The sequence below is a fragment of the Aethalodelphis obliquidens genome, unplaced genomic scaffold (assembly GCF_003676395.1).
Source record: "Aethalodelphis obliquidens isolate GAN/ISIS:26980383/991018 unplaced genomic scaffold, ASM367639v1 scaffold26, whole genome shotgun sequence".
NCBI lineage: Eukaryota > Metazoa > Chordata > Mammalia > Artiodactyla > Delphinidae > Aethalodelphis > Aethalodelphis obliquidens.
The window spans coordinates 3,319,919-3,339,854 of NW_020837970.1; the positions used below are offsets into that span (position 1 = coordinate 3,319,919).

General features: G+C 38.9%; 1 protein-coding gene across 3 annotated transcripts in view; it reads right to left on the reverse strand.

Moving 5' to 3' along the window:
• Window positions 1-1,376: 1,376 nt before the first annotated feature.
• NEDD4 (NEDD4 E3 ubiquitin protein ligase) overlaps window positions 1,377-19,936 on the reverse strand; it is a 149,500-nt gene continuing 130,940 nt past the window's right edge. For all 3 annotated transcript variants that reach the window (XM_027123089.1, XM_027123088.1, XM_027123090.1), the window contains 8 exons: window positions 16,860-16,955; window positions 16,425-16,498; window positions 16,082-16,142; window positions 13,866-13,925; window positions 13,673-13,780; window positions 12,922-13,018; window positions 5,062-5,134; window positions 1,377-4,379 (listed from right to left, as the gene is read on the reverse strand). In XM_027123089.1, coding sequence (XP_026978890.1) covers window positions 4,277-4,379; window positions 5,062-5,134; window positions 12,922-13,018; window positions 13,673-13,780; window positions 13,866-13,925; window positions 16,082-16,142; window positions 16,425-16,498; window positions 16,860-16,955 — 672 coding nt within the window. In that variant the 3' untranslated portion in view covers window positions 1,377-4,276. The remainder of the gene's footprint in view (window positions 4,380-5,061; window positions 5,135-12,921; window positions 13,019-13,672; window positions 13,781-13,865; window positions 13,926-16,081; window positions 16,143-16,424; window positions 16,499-16,859; window positions 16,956-19,936) is intronic.

Below are 19,936 nucleotides of genomic sequence, written 5' to 3' on the forward strand. Positions count from 1 at the left end.
CTCCTTCTCTGCATGTGTATTTTCACAGTTCCCATCATCCCCCTATACACAGAGCTTCCTGCGTATCACTGCACAGGGCCAGGGATGCTGTAGGTGCTCAATACATGTGCACTGGGTCTATACACAAACAATACTCACATTGTATTTATGTGTTGGAGAATGAACATATTAAAAATGTATACAAAGAAGTCCCTGTTTTCAAGCTGCCCAAGTTTGTAGGCGAGAATTATGTACACCAAACACAGCAATATACGATCCCATTCATGCTACTAGGTACCAACTGCCAGGCCACAGCACCCTTCCACTGCTCCAAGAGGAGGAGTGATTCTGCAAGTGGACATAAGCAGGTGCAGAGAAGTTTTCAGTGATTAAGGGCTGGAGGGAGGCATGGTTTGGGTGGAGGGCAGGGTGCCTGAGTGGGGTACGATAGAAGGTGGAACTCGTGCATTAAGCTGGGGACAGACTGCATTTCATGCCAACAGGTTTGGGCTTCTTCCTTCTGGCTCTGGGGAGCTTTCAGAGCGTTTTTGGCAGAGTAACCTGATCAGATTTGTATATGAGAAAGGAAACACTGGTGTGGGATGGAGGGACCGCATAGGATGGATTGCAGATGAAGAGACTGGCAGAACCGAACAGACCGCTAATTTAGCGATATTCTTTAACGCTCAAGAAAAATACACACAAATCTACTGAAGCCCACTATTCACAGTGAGGTCCTGAGATTCTAACACTTAGTATAATATCCTTTATAAAAAGGAGTGTGCCTGCCCTGATGGACAGCAAAGCAAGGACTTCCTGTACGGGGAGGCACGGTGCCGGCTAGCTACCGCCCGAGCTGGTGAGCTCTGGAAGGGTGGAAGCGGGGAAGGCAGGCGTCTGGACCCCATAGATTACAACTAGTCTGGATTTTGGCAGAAACAGGGCTGGAACAGCACCTTCCTAGGGCTGACTGGGGGTGAGGGTGTTGGATTCCCTTCTACCTGGGAAACTTCCAGGAGTTCAGAGGAAGGATGAAAAGATACTTACTTCTGAAGTAACACTTGGAATTCCTCTTCTCATAGAAACAATGTTATAAATAGGTTCCATGTCTGGTCTCTGGAATGAACAACAGCAAGTCTGAAATCCAGTCCATTTGTAACTTTATTATTATATTGCCTTCTGTATATTTTACTAACAACCAGATTTTGGGAACAGGACCTGTTTGTAAAATGGAGATTCTCTGTGGTTAAGAGTTTATAATCATGCTAGGTAACCTGCTATCAATTCAAGGTTGTCTTGAGAATTCCACGCGTTGCTGCAGAGAACTAGATCAGGAGCTATTGGCTAAGGATAATGGCTTGGAAACATTTCTATTTGAAAATGAATCACAGTTTCTGTTTTTACTAGAATAGAACTTTATTTGTGGCATCAAGATTTTAAAAAATGGTTTTATATTTTAAAGTATGCAATAAATTTTGATACATTAATCTTGATATCTTTTTCCCATATGAGAAGATTTTAAAAAACAATGTCAAGTGGCTTATAATCCAAACGAATTGTTTAACTTGATAATTCTCTGGAATAATTTCAGCATTATAAATAAAAAATGAAAAGAAGTAACCATTTAAATTAGGATGAAATGCATTTGTAGCACAATTTTATGCCTGTTAAAATTTGATTACAGAGAAAATAATAGGCTAAAATTATGTGCTTATAACTCTAAAAAAAACCCAACATCCTTGCTTTTCATAAATGACCCTATTTTACTTCCAGCCGTAGAATGCATTTGAGAAACTTTGCTATCTGGGATGAGGGGCTGTGTTGCTTGATACAGGTTCCTTTTGGACCATCAGTGCACGCCTGGGAGATGATGGTCTGTGGCTGGGGGCTGGTGGGAGTGTCTGGTTTCTTTAACACCCTGTTTTAGCTGAGTCACAGAATCATCCACGTGAATGAATCGGACGAAAGGCAAGCTTTGTATTTTCTCAAGCTCTGATATCTGCTGTATTTCACAGAAGCGATATTTAAACAATCATGTGGTAAAATCTTGTTTTAACAAAAATAGTTTTCACATTCAGTTCTACATAATGAGAACATTCCAAAATGCATTGGCCCATAGTAATATTCCTTTGCTCATGTGGAGAAAATGAATTCTGATGGTAAGATCCATGTACAGATAAACATGCATATGTATATCTGTATATATTCAATATCAGAGATGTTCCTACTTCCTTGTCTGTCAGCAGTCATTTTATTTTTAAATGAAGAGATTTTTCTTTGGGAGCGTAGTTCGTGTTCACACCTGATTTGACAAAATCTGATGGTCAGCGCAAAGCACCTTCTGATCGTGTGATACTTTACAAAGCATCTTTCTGGAATTTACAATAATCTTACATGACAATGAGAGTGTGCATCATTATTTTCCTTTGACAGGTGAAGCACCAGGAGCCCGGAGAGGTGAAGTATGCTGCTTCAGTTTAAGCATTTGGTAAGCGATAAAATTAGGGCTACACCTGGTGGTCTCCCCTGAATGCTAGTTAGCAAGGTGAAGATAAGACACAGGGTACATAGATCTGTGAATTACTCTCCCTAAGCTGAGCTGCTGATGTGCTGTTTGGAAAGTGGTTTTGCTTCTGTCACATGGGACATCCCTACCAGGTGCTGAACGGTACCCATTGTGTTAGACCCCAACAAACTTTAACCAAGAGCCAGATGCACTTTTTACAACTCTCAGAGTATGCATATATATATATATATATATATATGTATGTATTTAAGAAGATTAATAACATATATTTACAATTACCCCTAAATCACGAAGATACCATATTGAGAAACAGCTTTATCTTTTTGCAAGAGCATTTTCTATATAATCATTCCAATGTAGGTATAAAATATATAAATACAGTCTTGGCACACTTATCTTTGCAGGGGCACTGGAACACTTTCCCTTTTGCCTTCTTCTGCTCACCCCGACTGACTTTTGATTGTTTGAAAATTCCTTTACACATCTCTAAATTCCTTGAGGATGGGGACTCAGCTAGATTTCTTTGAAGCTGACGACTCTCACCCCAGGGCCTAGACAGAGCTATGCACATCGCAGGCATTCAGTAAACCTTCACTGAATACATGCACAGGATTTTTATGTACTTCAGTTTGGTTCAAGTCGGAGTCTATCTGTAGCATTTTGCCTAAAGAGTTTTGGATTTATAGCAAAACATTTTCATAGTAAACAGGTTTTTAAAAAAGCATAAGAAATGTGGTAATTTAATACAAATTATGCCTTATAACTATTCTTTGGTTATTTTTAACAAATTATTTGGTTTTTTGATTAAAGTGAAATACTAAAAATATAAAAATGCAACTGCAGAGATTAGCTTAATCTGTAAACATAAGAAACCCTGTAAACATATATTTACTACATAATTGTGCAACTGTAAAGAATGACTAGTAAAGGCAAGTATTATACATTTAACTTAGTTCTTCAAGGCTTATTTAGGAATACTGCTTTGTCAAGCTTTAGTTTGAAGAAGGAATTCTTTTAACTAAACTAACACAGTAAAGAGTGATGACTCTACCAATGAGCCATAAGGATATACAGGCAAGAGGGAGGCGTTAATACCTTAACCCTTCGCAAATTTGAATTTGCTTCACGTCTTATGAACCACCTTGCTTACTAAAACCGCATATTAACAAAAGCCAAATGCTTTTTAAAATGAAGAAGTAAGCAGCTTTTTGCAAGTGAATCAGTTGACTAAAAATATAGGTAACATACTTTCTAAGATTTTTCCAAAAATCTGGGCAGTAATGTGCAGTAGGCAGGTCTACAAAATAATAACTAGCTGCAGGCAGCACTGACTATATTGTAGTGTACTCAATATTAAAGTTTTTTCCCCCAATTTCCGTTTCCTTCTCAAAAAGCATCAAACTTTTCACACATGACACTTATCACAAATATTTCACAGTTATAATTTCAGTAGTTTAAGAAACTGCCTGGCAAATACTGTAAAAGAGGTAAATGTCAAGGACAACACTCACGATTTCAGGCACACAGGACTTTTATACTAGAGGGTGAACTCAAGATAGAACAAAACAACTGCGTAAAAGCAACACCTTATATAAGTGAATGAAATAATGGAAAAGTTGTCATACTATTTCTTCTAATTCTTTGACATGATTTTCTCCAATATCTGGGAAGCATCAATGGCCAAGGGTTAGTAGTTCCCTGGAAAATTTTAAGTCAAGATTTTGCTTATAAAAGAGCGGCAGTAAAACACCATAGGTGGTTACTTGTAATCTAATCGACGCCATCAAAACCCTGAGTGTTCTCAATGGCCATCTGAAGTTTATCCCATAATTCTTCAAAGGACTCATACGGTGGCAAGTCCAAGCGATTAAAGCTGAAAGAACAGAGAGGGGCTGGTTATTGCAGACACTGACAAAGCGAGTTCCCAGGGCAAACTGTTCATGGTGCAGCTATGCGCGCTATGTTTCAACCACACGAAAAGACCTTTTCTCCTCAGGGAGAAGGAATGTTTAGGATTGGACTCTAGGTGTGGACTCTCCCCAGGAATTCTTGGTGGTGACCTCTCACCTCCACCCTGATTTCCAAACGTCTGGGCTCCTGTCATTTGAACCTTCAAAATGGAATGTTCTAGTCCTTCTTGGGATGGATCATCATTCATGTGATGGAAGCAAGATATGGTCAACAGTTTACCTTTTTTTTTTGGCTGTACCGTGTGGCATCTGGGATCTTAGTTCCCTGACCAGGGATCGAACCCGTGCCCCCTGCAGTGGAAGCACCGAATCTTAACCACTGGACCGCCAGGGATGTCCCCGGGTCAAAAGTTTAGATGGGTCTCTCCAGTGTTCAGCTGCCTGGTCTTCAGGCCTGCCCAGTAAAGAAACAGCTGTTCCTGGGTTGGTGTGGCTGATTCCCGGCCCTCCTCCTCTCCTCTCGCCCGTCCCCCTCCATATCTGCCACCAACACAGCACAGAGGGAACTAGACCTTCCGTACCCAGACTGTAAGAGGACCTTCTGTCCCTGAGGACTTGTTCTCTAGGGTCAGAGAAACTGCTTACCACGTATGAGCTCTTGGCAGCTTCTCCGGGGTGCCCCACTGCTCAACTGTAAATGACTGTGGTCCGTTTGAGCCTACAAGGAAGAAGAGTGGCTTTGGTTTCAATTTGTCTTACAGGAATTTCTGGGCATTTCACAACTCGCTTTTGCTAATGTAGAACTTAAACACACAGAGAACATCTAGTTGCTTTAAACTCAGAAGAAATAATGTTGTCCTGGGCCTGATGACTTTACTGTCCCGCCATGAAATGAGGTCTCCTCTTCTATCAGTGCATTTGGGACCACAGTATCCCTCTGCCCTGGGGCAGGGGGTGGGGGTTGTGTGTCTGACGGGGCTTTTGCTGTTTCCTAGCCCTGCATTTCCATATACCACCTCTGTCATAGGTACACAGAAAATGTGTGTTTTTGAGTCCCACTGAAAACAGCTTTTTCTGATTATTTTTTCTCCATTGCTTTATTTTTTTTGCAGTGAGATTATATAATGAAAGATGCAAAAATAACCTGAAATTCCACCATTAAATCTGAGTAAACATCCTATCATGAATCTTTTTGTGCATGTGCATCTATATAGGATTTTATGTGCATGGGATCATGTTATACATGCTACATTTTCCTCTTATTATGGACATTCTTAGAAACTTTTTTTTCCCTTGGAGTTTTCGCTTAGCTCTTCCTTCTCCAATTCTCAAATTCCTCCAAGCTCCCAGGTCATCAATGCTGACAACATGATGAGACACCTTCCATACTTCTCTGATGTCTTAGACTCATATCCAAATATGTGTGTGTGAGGATAGTTGTCAGAAGCAGCACTAAAAATACCTAAATATTCCATATTACTCTTTTCTCAAAAAGCATTGCTTTTCACACATCACCCATCACAATTATCCATACAGTTAAAATTTCAGTACTTTTGTCATTGTGTTTTCCATAGCATGGAATCATATTTCCTTTCCTCTTGATTCTCTCACCTAAACAATCCATCTGGAAAACTTCCTGTAAGTCAACCAATATCACTGTAACATACTTTTGCGTGGAAGTTCGCACTTGGCTTCCCGAGGCACCCCTTTCCCCTTCGCGAGTAAAGCCTGGGTACAGAATGTCACCATCCTTTGCCTGACCTCACCAAACAAGCCTTCTGATGGGTCTCCCATCATCTAGCTTTCTCCTGGCTTCAGTCCATCTTCTCCAGGATGACCCAGGATCTTGGTGCTCTGGCCAGGTGTCAGGCCTGAGCCTCTGAGGTGGGAGAGCTGAGTTCAGGACATTGGTCCACAAGAGACCTCCCAGCCCCTTGTAATATCAGTTGGTGAGAGCTCTCCCAGAGATCTCTATCTCAACGCTAAGACCCAACTCCCCTGAACAAGCAGCAAGCTACAGTGCTGGACACCCCATGTCAAACGACTAGCAAGACAGGAACACAACCCCACCCATTACCAGAGAGGCTGCCTAAAATCATAATAAGTTCACAGGCACCCCAAAACACACCACTGGATGTGGTCCTGCCCACCAGAAAGACAAGATCCAGCCTCAACCATCAGAACAAGGCACCAGTCCCCTCCACCAGGAAGCCTACACAACCCACTGAACCAACATACCCACTGATGTCAGACACCAAAAACAACGGGAACTATGAACCTGCAGCCTGTGAACCCCAAACACAGTTAAGCAAAATGAGAAGACAGAGAAATACACAGCAGATGAAGGAGCAAGGTAAAAACCTAACAGACCAAACAAATGAAGAGGAAATAGGCATCTACCCAAAAAAGAATTCAGAGTAATGAAAGTAAATATGATCCAAAATCTTGGGAATAGAATAGAGAAAATATAAGAAACGTTTAACAAGGACCTAGAAGAACTAAAGAGCAAACAAACACTTATGAACAACACAATAAATGAAATGAAATGAAAAATTCTCTAGAAGGAATCAATAGCAGAATAACTGAGGTAGAAGAAAGGATAAGTGACCTGGAAGATAAAATAGTGGAAATAACTACCGCAGAGCAGAATAAAGAAAAAAGAATGAAAAGAATTGAGGACAGTCTCAGAGACCTCTGGGACAACATTAAACGCACCAACATTTGAAATACAGGGGTCACAGAAGAAGAAGAGAAAAAGAAAGGGACTGAGAAAGTATTTGAAGAGATTATAGTTGAGAACATTGCTAATATGGGAAAGGAAATAGTCAAGTCCAGGAAGCGCAGAGAGTCCAATACAAGATAAATCCAACGAGAAACATGCCAAGACACATATTAATCAAACTATTAAAACTTAAACACAAAGAAAACGTATTAAAAGCAGCAAGGGAAAAGCAACAAATAATATACAGGGGAATCCCCATAAGGTTAACAGCTGATCCTTCAGCAGAAACTCTGCAAGCCAGAAGGGTGTGGCAGGACATATTTAAAGTGATGAAAGGGAAAAGCCTACAACCAAGATTACTCTACCCAGCAAGGATCTCATTCAGATTCGATGGAGAAATTAAAACCTTTACAGACAAGCAAAAGCTAAGAGAATTCAGCACTACAACAAATGCTAAAGGAACTTCTCTAGGCAGGAAACACAAGAGAAGGAAAAGACTACAATAACAAACCCAAAACAATTAAGAAAATGGTAATAGGAACATACATATCAATAATTCCCTTAAATGTAAATGGATTAAATGCTCCAACCAAAAGACAAAGACTGGCTGAATGGATACAAAAACAAGACCCGTATACATGCTGCCTACAAAAGACCCACTTCAGACCTATGGACATGTACAGACTGACAGTGAGGGGATGGAAAAAAAGATATTCCATGCAAATGGAAATAAAAAGAAAGCTGAAGTAGCAATTCTCATATCAGACAGAATAGACTTTAAAATAAAGACTATTACAAGAGACAAAGAAGGACACTACATAATGATCAAGGGATCAATCCAAGAAGATAATATAACAATTGTAAATATTTATGCACCCAACATAGGAGCACTTCAATACATAGGGCAAATGCTAACAACCATAAAAGGGGAAATTGACAGTAACACAATAATAGTAGGGGACTTTAACACCCCACTTTCACCAATGGACAGAAGATCCAAAATGAAAATAAATAAGGAAACACAAGCTTCAAATGACACATTAAACAAGATGGACTTAATTGATATTTATAGGACATCCCACCCCAAAACAACAGAATACACTTTCTTCTCAAGCACTCATGGAATATTCTTCAGGATAGATCATATCTTGGGTCACAAATCAAGCCTTGGTAAATTTAAGAAAATTGAAATTGTATCAAGTATCTTTTCCGACCACAACACTATAGGACTAGATATCAATTACAGGAAAAAAATGGTAAAAAATACAAATACATGGAGACTAATCAATACTCTACTAAATAACCAAGAGATCACTGAAGAAATAAAAAAAATCTATAAACAAATGACAATGAAAACACGACAACCCAAAACCTATGGGATGCAGCAAAAGCAGTTCTAAGAGGGAAGTTTAGAGCAATAAAATCCTACCTCAAGAAACAAGAAAAATCTCAAATAAACAACCTAACCTTACACCTAAAGCAGTTAGAGAAAGAAGAACAAAAAAACGCCCAAAGTTAGAAGAAGGAAAGAAATCATAAAGACCAGATCAGAAATAAATGAAAAAGAAATGAAGGAAACAATAGCAAAGATCAATAAAACTAAAAGCTGGTTCTTTGAGAAGATAAACAAAATTGACACAGAATTAGAAATGAAAGAGGAGAAGTAACAACTGACACTGCAGAAATACAAAGGATCATGGGAGATTACAACAAGCAAGTATATGCCAATAAAATGCACAACCTGGAAGAAATTGGCAAATTTTTAGAAAAGCACAACCTTTTGAGACTGAACCAGGAAGAAATAGAAACAGACCAATCACAAGCAATGAAATTGAAACTGTGATTAAAAATTTTCCAACAAACAAAAGCCCAGGACCAGAGGGCTTCACAGGTGAATTCTATCAAACGTTTAGAGAAGAGCTAACACCCATCCTTCTCAAACTCTTACAAAAAATTGCAGAGGAAGGAACACTCCCAAACTCATTCTATGAGCCCACCGTCTCCCTGACACCAAAACCAGACAAAGATACTCAAAAAAAGAAAATTACAGACCAGTATCACTGATGAATATAGATGCAAAAATCCTCAACAAAATACTAGCAAACAGAATCCAACAACACATTAAAAGTTGATACACCATGATCAAGTGGGGTTTATCCCAGGGATGCAAGGACTTTTCCATATATGCAAATCAATCAGTGTGATACATCATAATAACAAATTGAAGGATAAAAACCATATGATCATCTCAATAGATGCAGAGAAAGCTTTTGAAAAATTCAACACCGATTTATGATAAAAACTCTCCAGAAAGTGGGCATAGAGGGAACCTACCTCAACATAATAAAGGCCATATATGACAAACCCACAGCAAACATCATTCTAAATGGTGAAAAACTGAAAGCATTTCCTCTAAGATCAGGAACAAGACAAGGATGTCCACTCTTGCCACTATTATTCGACATAGTTTTGGAAGTCCTAGCCACGGCAATAAGAGGAGAAAAAGAAATAAAAGGAATACAAATTGAAAAAGAAGAAGTGAAACTGTCACTGTTTGCAGATGACATGATACTATACATAGAGAATCCTAAAGATGCCACCAGAAAACTACTAGAGCTAATCAATGAATGTGGTAAAGTTGCAGGATACAAAATTAATGCACAGAAATCTCTTGCATTCCTATACACTAATGATGAAAAATCTGAAAGAGAAATCAAGGAAACACTCCCATTTACCATTGCAACAAAAAGAATAAAATACCTAGGAATAAACCTACCTAAGGAGACAAAAGACCTGTACGCAGAAAACTGTAAGACACTGATGAAAGAAATTAAAGATGATAAAAACAGATGGTGAGATATACCATGTTCTTGGATGGGAAGAGTCAACATTGTGAAAATGACTCTACTATCCAAAGCAATGTACAAATTCAGTGCAATCTCTATCAAACTACCAATGGCATTTTTCAGAGAACTAGAACAAAAAATTTCACAATCTGTATTGAAACACAAAAGACCCAGAATAGCCAAAGCAATCCTGAGAAAGAAAACAGAGCTGGAGGAATTAGGCTCCCTGACTTCAGACTATACTACAAAGCTACAGTAATCAAGACCGTATGGTACTGACACAAAACAGAAATATAGATGAATGGAACAGGATAGAAAGTCCAGAGATAAACCCACACACATATGGTCACCTTATTTTTCATAAAGGAGGCAAGAGTATACAACGGAGAAAAGACAGCCTCTTCAATAAGTGGTGCTGGGAAAACTGGACAGCTACATATAAAAGAATGAAATTAGAACACTCCCTAACATCATACACAATAATGAACTCAAAATGGATTAAAGACCTAAATTTAAGGCCAGACACTATAAAACTCTTAGAGGAAAACATAGGCAGAACACTCTATGACATAAATCACAGCAAGACCCTTTTTGACCCACCTCCTGGGGAAAAGGAAATAAAAACAAAAATAAACAAATGGGACCTAATGAAACTTAAAAGCTTTTGCACAGCAAAGGAAACAAGATGAAAAGACAACCCTCAGAATGGGAGAAAATATTTGCAAATGAAGCAACTGACAAAGAATTAATCTCCAAAATATACAAGCAGCTCATGTAGCTCAATATCAAAAAAACAAACAAGCCAATCCAAAACTGGGCAGAAGACCTAAATAGACATTTCTCCAGAGAAGATATACAGATTGCCAACAAACACATGAAAGGATGCTCAACATCACTAATCATTACAGAAATGCAAATCAAAACTACAATGAGGTATCACCTCACACTGGTCAGAATGGCCATCATCAGAAAGTCTACAAACAATAAATGCTGGAGAGGGTGTGGAAAAAAGGAAACCCCCTTGCACTGTTGGTGGGAATGTAAATTGATACAGCTACTATGGAGAACAGTATGGAAGTTCCTTAAAAAACTAAAAATAGAGCTACCATATGACCCAGCAATCCCAATACTGGGCATTTACCCTGAGAAAACCATAATTCAAAAAGAGTCATGGGCTTCCCTGGTGGCGCAGTGGTTGAGAGTCCGCCTGCCGATGCAGGGGACACGGCTTTGTGCCCCGGTCCGGGAAGATTCCCACATGCCGCGGAGCGGCTGGGACCGTGAGCCATGGCCGCTGAGACTGCACATCCGGAGCCTGGGCTCCGCAATGGGAGGAGCCACAGCAGTGAGGGGCCCGCGTACCGCAAAAACAAACAAACAAACAAAAACAAGAGTCATGTACCACAATGTTCAATGCAGCACTATTTACAATAGCCATGACACGGAAACAACCTAAGTGTCCATCGACAGATGAATGGATAAAGAAGATGTGGCACATATATACAATGGAATATTACTCAGCTATAAAAAGAAACGAAATTGATTTGTAGTGAGGTGGATGGACCTAGAGTCTATCATACAGAGTGAAGTAAGTCAGAAAGAGGAAAACAAATACTGTATGCTAACACATATACATGGAATCTAAAAAAAAAAAAAAAAAAGGTTCTGAAGAACCTAGAGGCAGGACAGGAATAAAACTGCAGACGTAGAGAATGGACTTGAGGACATGGGGAAGGGAAAGGGTAAGCTGGGACGAAGTGAGAGAGTGGCATGGACATATATACACTACCAAATGTAAAATAGATAGGTAGTGGGAAGCAGCCGCACAACACAGGGAGATCAGCTCAGTGCTCTGACCACCTAGAGAGGTGGGATAGGGAGGGTGGGAGGGAGACACAAAAGGGAGGGGATATGGGGATATATGTATACGTATAGCTGATTCACTTTGTGATACAGCAGAAATTAACACACCATTATAAAGGAATTATACTCCAATAAAGATGTTAAAAAAATGTAACATACTTTTTATTGGCTAGATAATACTGCACTGCAATATTAACATTCTGAAGCAACTTCTACTTCTTTTGTAAACCCTTAAGAATTTGAATTTATAGTCTAACACTAATAACTCTGGACCTGTGTGTGGGATATCTCCCCCAAATTCCAAAAAATTCATTATATCAGTTGACGGCTGTAGGCCTGGGCTGCATAAAAGAGGGCACTGGATCTAGAGATGGAAGGGGTGTTTGCCCTGCTTAACTGGATTTGTCTTTCCAATGAGCACACTGGTGAGCAGCAAAGCTCTTGTCTCAGCCTTCCTACTGGGAGTGGTTACTCTAGGTGGAGAAGTGGCAACTGCTTGACAGGTTCTGCAAACAGATATAAATGAAGCTTAACAAGGAAACCAGGTTGACCAAGGAGGGGACAGTAGGGCTCCAATCTTGGCTCTACTTTCTCTGAAAGATTTGTTCTTCTTGGTATCTTTAAAAGCAAGTAAATGTCATTCCAATAAACAGAATATTTAACTTCATTTAGTCCGTTCTTTCCCCCAAATGTACTCTACTACGATACTCTCTGTGTTTTGTTGTACGCTTATTAACACCCTGTGGAACTTTACACGCTGCCTGCCCTAAACCATCACACTACAGGCAATGCTTTTTCTGCAATGGAATGCAGGGTGGGAATCAAATTTAAAATTCAAGAACGGGAAGTAACTTGAGTCACTTCATGTTTGCAGTTTTCTCCTTTGCTATCTGATTAGAAGGTGTACATCTATTTTGACCTACTTCAGTGTATTGAATTATAATCATTTTAAAATCTTAATTTTTAAAATTAAGCTAAATATTTGTATAAATGATAGAAGCCTGAAGACTAGTCAGCCATGAAAAAGACAACTGCCATAAGCTCCATCTTTTAATGATCGATGGAAATCCTTACCATACAGTTCAGCAAATCCATTCATAGGCACACGGGATGTGCCAGTGACAAACTGAAGTAATCGTATTCTTTTTTCTGAGTCCATCATTAAAACAGCCTGCAAAAGATAAAAGCAGCACTTAGGAACATCACTGGGAAAAAACGGTAACAAAACTATCCTGAAAAATATGCTATCAGAAGTTAGTTAGAGCATTAATGATCACTTATGAAATTTGCATGTTTCTTTTAGTTCAAGTTGTGCTTATGGGTGGTTCACAAAGTTCTTGAAACTTCATTTCCAAGGCTACATGGTAACTCTTTAGAATGGGATTATAGCCTAATAAAGTGACAACATTTCCTCTCAGATGTGACTCACGGCTTTTAAAAAATTGTTATTTACTGGTATTATTGAGTAGCATACACATTTCTGTACAAGATGGAAAATCACATTCCAAGGAGCCATGCAGGAGTCCCAGAGAATACACTGCAGGTTAGTACAAGTTCCCTTGAAGAGTCCCAACTTTAGTAAGGAATCAAGTGCTTATCTCAGCTGTCACTGCCACTTACTACATGCTGCACATTTTACGTATCTAAAAATATGCATGGAGGTTGGAACCATATTCCAGAAGGTAAACGTATACAGTACAAAATCAAAGATAATTTTGGCAGGGCTATATATATTTTTTGTCGCATCCCTATGTGATCACTAGTATAGTTAAATATGACTGAATCTACTGAAAAGTAATTTATGAAAATAGAAGCTTTCCATTACCTTCCAAAACCACTGGATGACTTGATGATTTACACTGTAGCCATTTTTGTACTTTGTGTGTTCTCTCCAGTCATTCACATCGACATCTCCCAAGCCACACATCAGAAGCTACGTAATAAGAAATGTCAAACTGTAGACATGAAAAATAATGGCAACAAAAGTCCTGTTTTAAGATATGAACAGTATTTCTTACCTCTAGTTCGTTTTCATCAAAAATTTTGATGAGATCCTGTGGTATCAGTTCAAAAAATCCCTAGTAGAAAGAATATATTTAAAATCCTGGTCAGTGGGGTCAATGGACAATCCCATACTTTGTCTTCTTCCACTATACATTCATGGGCTCTTAACTGACATTTCAGTGTTGGCAAGAAAGGATACATGTCTGTTCTCTCACTGATTCCTCAAAGTGGCTATTTTAAAACTTCCCCACAATTTTTAAGCCTCCTCCTCCTCCATGTCACCCCTTCTTTACAGCAGACAATTTCTACTTGAGAGAGAAAATAGAGGCAATTCTGCAGGATGGAATTCCCTCAACCTTCTGCATCCCCACATACCAACCAGCACCAACATCCACGAGGGCCTCCTCCCCACTGCTGTGGAGAGAGGGACCACTTCCTCTCTGTGCTTCATCTGCTTCCTCAAGGATGTCATCACTAAACCTTTATGAGCTCACTCTTGATGCATCTAAATTTGTTCAAGCCTTATCTACCTTAAAAACAAAACAAGAAAGCAAGCCCCTCTTTCTGCTCTCCACACTCTGGACAGTGTTACTATGCATTTCCAAATCCCCTCGCTCACCCCCATCTATCCCTCAACCACTGCAATCTGACCTCTTCATCAATGCTTCCCTGAAGGTGTCCTGGAGAAACTCAAAGACAGCTCTGCAGCTACATCTACTACATGCTTTTTAGTTCCCTATCTTATTTGACTTCTCTGCACTACGATATTGTTGACACCACCTTTGTTCTTGAAACTCTGCTGTTGTTGATGGTTTTCCTCCTATGTCTGTCTGCCTTTGCTGATTTCCTTTGACGTCTCCGTTTCTCCTGTCCGTTCCTTAAATGTTGGTGTTCCCACATCCCCACGTGTGGCCATCCACTCTCACCGTTCTTACTGTTCTTTTGAATTTTCCATCTTGTCTAGTCCACACCTCCACTACACACATGCAGAGGATCCCCAGATCTCTATCCTTTAAATCACCCTAAGCTGTAGATCTCCCTTCCTGAGAGCCACTCACGTGCCCACACAGCTTTCTTCCCACTGCCCTTACCATTTCTCCCTGGGATTACTGCAGCACTTTCCAACTAGCCTCTGCGGCTCGTCTTGCCCTCTCTAGCTCATTACATACCACTTCCAGAATGATCTGACCAAAATGTATCAATACATTGAATCCTGGTGTTCTATTGTTAATAGCCTTTAATGCCACCTTCTTCCCTCACTGGACTTCAGAGAAAACTCTGAACAAACAGGGCCCCCATCATCTGGTTCTTCCCATCTCTCCAGGCTTAATTTCACCTCTTGCATCCTCTTATCCAGTACAGCAATGGCTTGTATTCTCTCTAACGTGTGCCCAGTCTGTCTTACTGTCACACTTCACAGGTGCTGCTCCCTCTGCTTAGAATTGCATTTCCCCTTCCTTTGTGGCTGGCCGATCCCTCGAGCCCTCCCCTCCCCTGCCTCCACCTCTCTCTGCTCTGGTTTCTACCTCTCTTCTCTGCTCACCTAGTACTGCAGGCTTCCCTCTGTCCATTTCCCCCTTTAGAGTCTCTGCTCCTTGACAGCAGGACCTATGTCTCTTTGCCTCTCGCATAGCACCAGACACAGTCAGTGCTCAATGTTGAATAAATGAAAAAGTATGTGATAAATATTTAACAGAAGACTTTTAGTTAGCTTAGGAAATGAATGCCCTGACAACAGCCTAAATGTCTATCAATTGGCAAGTTTAAATCACTTATGAATTTAGAGTATGAATAAAAGGCAGCCACAAAGAAAGGTCGCTATATATCTTGACAGGTAAAGACCTCCAATAAGTATTTGATAAGCGAAGAAAGTGAGTCACAAACCAACATGTATGATGTGACCCCATTTAGGAAAAGAAACAAATAGTATATTCCACCATCCCTCTAGCACTCTTGTTCCTTTGTTCACCCAAGGTTACTTAAGGTGAGGGAAGTGGGACTGGGAAAGCTGAGGGGGATCCACGTTAAGGAGGACTGTTTATTGCATGGATTTCTTGAATGATTGCATTTTAACTCAACATCTATTCATTTAATATTTTGTCAGTATGAAAATGAATTTAAAATGGTTTTAAAAAGTCATATACTACTTTTTCTCTGACATGATAAGGCCCAATATTTAAAACTTACGGACTGTACTTTGAAGTTATAGAAGAGGAAACAAAATGAGTACCTCTTTAAAAGCAGCCATTTGCTTCTGGATTCGGTTTACAAATCGCCATTGTATTACAAGACTAAAACAAACAAAACATTTCATCGTTTTCACAGGAAACAAGAAAAACTGTTAAGGTACATGTATTCTGGTTAGAAACAAAAAATAAAGACTAGCTAAGCCCAAGGCAAAAACATGAACATGAGTGAGTAATATGACATGGTTACAGAAAGAGAAAAAGAACATTGAGGCTCTGACTCTGGGGTAAGAGAAAAAAGGTACAAAGAGTCTTCCCAGAAAGAAGTATAAAATTATTTCCAATAATTTACTAAATAGAGTAAAATACTTACAACAAAATACTTACTAAATATATTCCTTTTTGTTCTTATTGGTGACGACTATTTCTGACCCGCCGATTTTCAACTCATGTTGATGGGTCTAAAATTAAGCATGATACCTTGATATGTTATTTTAGTGAAAAAAATTAAGTATAAATATGATAGTTATACCAGAAACCTGGTGTTTTAAATTAAATCCATTCAAAAGCTAAGAAAACTTGAAATATTAGTTTTACTAAAATAAATATGGAATGAGTCAAATGTTAAAGAAGCAGAAATTCTTTCTGAGAGACAGCTTTCGTTACTGGAAAATAAATTTAAAAATAGAGTGCAGAAATATGTTGAGTACATGCATTATTTAACATCTAAACTTAAGTTATGACATTTCACTTAAGTTATTAAACTTAAGTTCTAAAGTTCCACAATTTATGTACCATTTTAATTAATCAAAATTTACAAACCTGTCCAAAAAGTTCTTCATCTATGACAAACCTGAGGTCCAGTTCTGTTGGATCGTTTTCAAGAATCCATCTCAGTGAATTGTAATACTCACTATCCTAAATGGGAAAGAGTGCATATTTAAAATTTGTGTATAGAAAGAAGATACCTGAACCTGCAGAGAAAGTATGCTGAGGGTCTGAATAATTGGACAAAAGATGAAAAGGTCAGTTGGACATCTTTTACACACACACACAAGTGTTACAAAGAGATGAATGACCAGTAAGTATAAGTGCATATATCAACAGCTTGGTGCCTGCTTAAAAGTTTCGAAGTCTAACTCTGTTTGGAAGTAGTGGAGGTACAGATTTTATTATCCAGTTGAAGGGTCAGTTTTGACATGAATCCTAACAGCCGTGCATACTCAGGAGCACTCAACACCTGTTTCACGTGGCCTGTGAGACTGTGTTTGAAGTGTTTAAGCAGCTCTGAGGAGGCCGTTATTTATACCTGGCCCAAGCTGAAGAAAAATCTCAAATTAAATACAAAACTTCAGTTAACCAACGCCAGTAACTGTGCAATTTTATGATTTATGAAGAATTATACTGTTCACACAAATAATGTGTCACAAAAATGGGACTTGGTAACACAGACGAGGTCTCGGAATCCATGTGTTCACACACTGTGTGATGCTATTCAGCATAGGTTACGAAGTTATGGTCAAGGATTTAATCCTTGGGTTTCTGTTTCTTTTATTAATTTTTATATTTTATTTATTTTTTTATACAGCAGGTTCTTACTAGTTATCCATTTCATACCTATTAGTGTATATATGTCAATCCCAATCTCCCAATTCATCACACCACCACCCACCCCTCACTTTGCCCCCTTGGTGCCCATATGTTTGTTCTCTACACCTGTGTCTCAATTTCTGCCCTGCAAAAAATGGTTCATCTGTACCACTTTTTCTAGGTTCCATATATATGCGTTAATATACAATATTTGTTTTTCTCTTTCTGCCTTACTTCACTCTGTATGACAGTCTCGAGATCCATCCACATCTCGACAAATTACCCAATTTCGTTCCTTTTTATAGCTGAGTAATATTCCATTGTATATATGTACCACATCTTCTTTATCCATTCATCTGTAGATGGGCATTTAGGTTGCTTCCATGACCTGGCTATTGTAAATAGTGCTGCAATGAACATTGGGGTGCATGTGTCTTTTTTTTTTAAGGGACCCAGGTTGCCACTTCAGGTGGTCAAAATAAGTCATCAACTTCTTGATTCCTTGCATAAGCCTTCTTTGGTGAGCATTTTTTTTTAATCCACTAGGGAATATAAGTATAATACATTTTTTTTAAAATTTAATTTTATTTATTTTTTTATATAGCAGGTTCTTATTAGTTATCCATTTTATACACATCCGTGTATACATGTCAATCCCAATCTCCCAATTCATCCCACCAAGCCGCCCCACCCTCCCCCCCGCCCCGCCACTTTCTCCCCTTGGTGTCCATACGTTTGTTCTCTACATCTGTGTCTCAATTTCTGCCCTGCAAACCGGTTCATCTGTACCATTTTTCTAGGTTCCACATATATGCGTTAATATACGATATTTGTTTTTCTCTTTCTGACTTACTTCACTCTGTATGACAGTCTCTAGATTCATCCATGTCTCTACACATGACCCAATTTTGTTCCTTTTTATGGATGAGTAATATTCCATTGTATATATGTACCACATCTTCTTTATCCATTCATCTGTAGATGGGCATTTAGGTTGCTTCCATGTCCTGGCTATTGTAAATTGTACTGCAATGAACATTGGGGTGCATGTGTCTTTTTGAATTATGGTTTTCTCTGGGTATATGCCCAGCAGTGGGATTGCTGGGTGATATGGTAATTCTATTTTTAGTTTTTTAAGGAACCTCCATACTGTTCTCCATACTGGCGGTATCTATTTACATTCCCACCAACAGTGCAAGAGGGTTCCCTTTTCTCCACACCCTCTCCAGCATTTGTTGTTTGTATCTTTTCTGATGATGCCCATTCTAACTGGTGTGAGATGATACCTCATTGAAGTTTTGATTTGCATTTCTCTAATAATTAGAGAGGTTGAGCAGCTTTTCATGTGCTTCTTGGCCATCTATATGTCTTCTATGGAGAAATGTCTATTTAGGTCTTCTGCCCATTTTTCATTGGGTTGTTTGTTTTTTTAATATAGAGCTGCATGAGCTGTTTATATATTTTGGAGATTAATCCTTTGTCTGTTGATTCATTTGCAAATATTTTCTCCCATACTGAGGGTTGTCTTTTCATCTTGTTTGCAGTTTCCTTTGCTTTGCAAAAGCTTTTAAGTTTCATTAGGTCCCATTTGTTTATTTTTGGTTTTATTTACATTACTCTAGGAGGTGGATCACAAAAGATCTTGCTGTGATTTATGTCAAAGAGCGTTCTTATATGTTTTCCTCTAAGAGTTTAATAGTGTCCAGTCTTACGTTTAGGTCTCGAATCCATTTTGAGTTTATTTTTGTGTATGGTGTTAGGGAGTGTTCTAATTTCATTCTTTTACATGTAGTTGTCCAGTTTTCCCAGCACCACTTATTGAAGAGACTGTCTTTTCTCCATTATATATCTTTTCCTCCTTTGTCATAGATAGGTTGACCATAGTTGCTTGGGTTTATCTCTGGGCTTTCTATCCTGTTCCATTGATCTATATTTCTGTTTTTGTGCCAGTACCATACTGTCTTGATTATTGCAGCTCTGTAGTATAGTCTGAAGTCCGGGAGTCTGATTCCTCCAGCTCCGTTTCTTTCCCTCAACACTGCTTTGGCTATTCGGGGTCTTTTGTATCTCCATACAAATTTTAAGATTTTTTGTTCTAGTTCTGTGAAAAATGCCACTGGCAATTTGATAGGGATTGCATTGAATCTGTAGATTGCTTTGGGTAGTATAGTCATTTTCACAATATTAATTCTTCCAATCCAAAAACATGGTATATCTCTCCATCTGTTTGTATCATCTAATTTCTTTCAACAGTGTCTTATAGTTTTCTGCATACAGGTCTTTTGTCCCCTTAGGTAGGTTTATTCCTA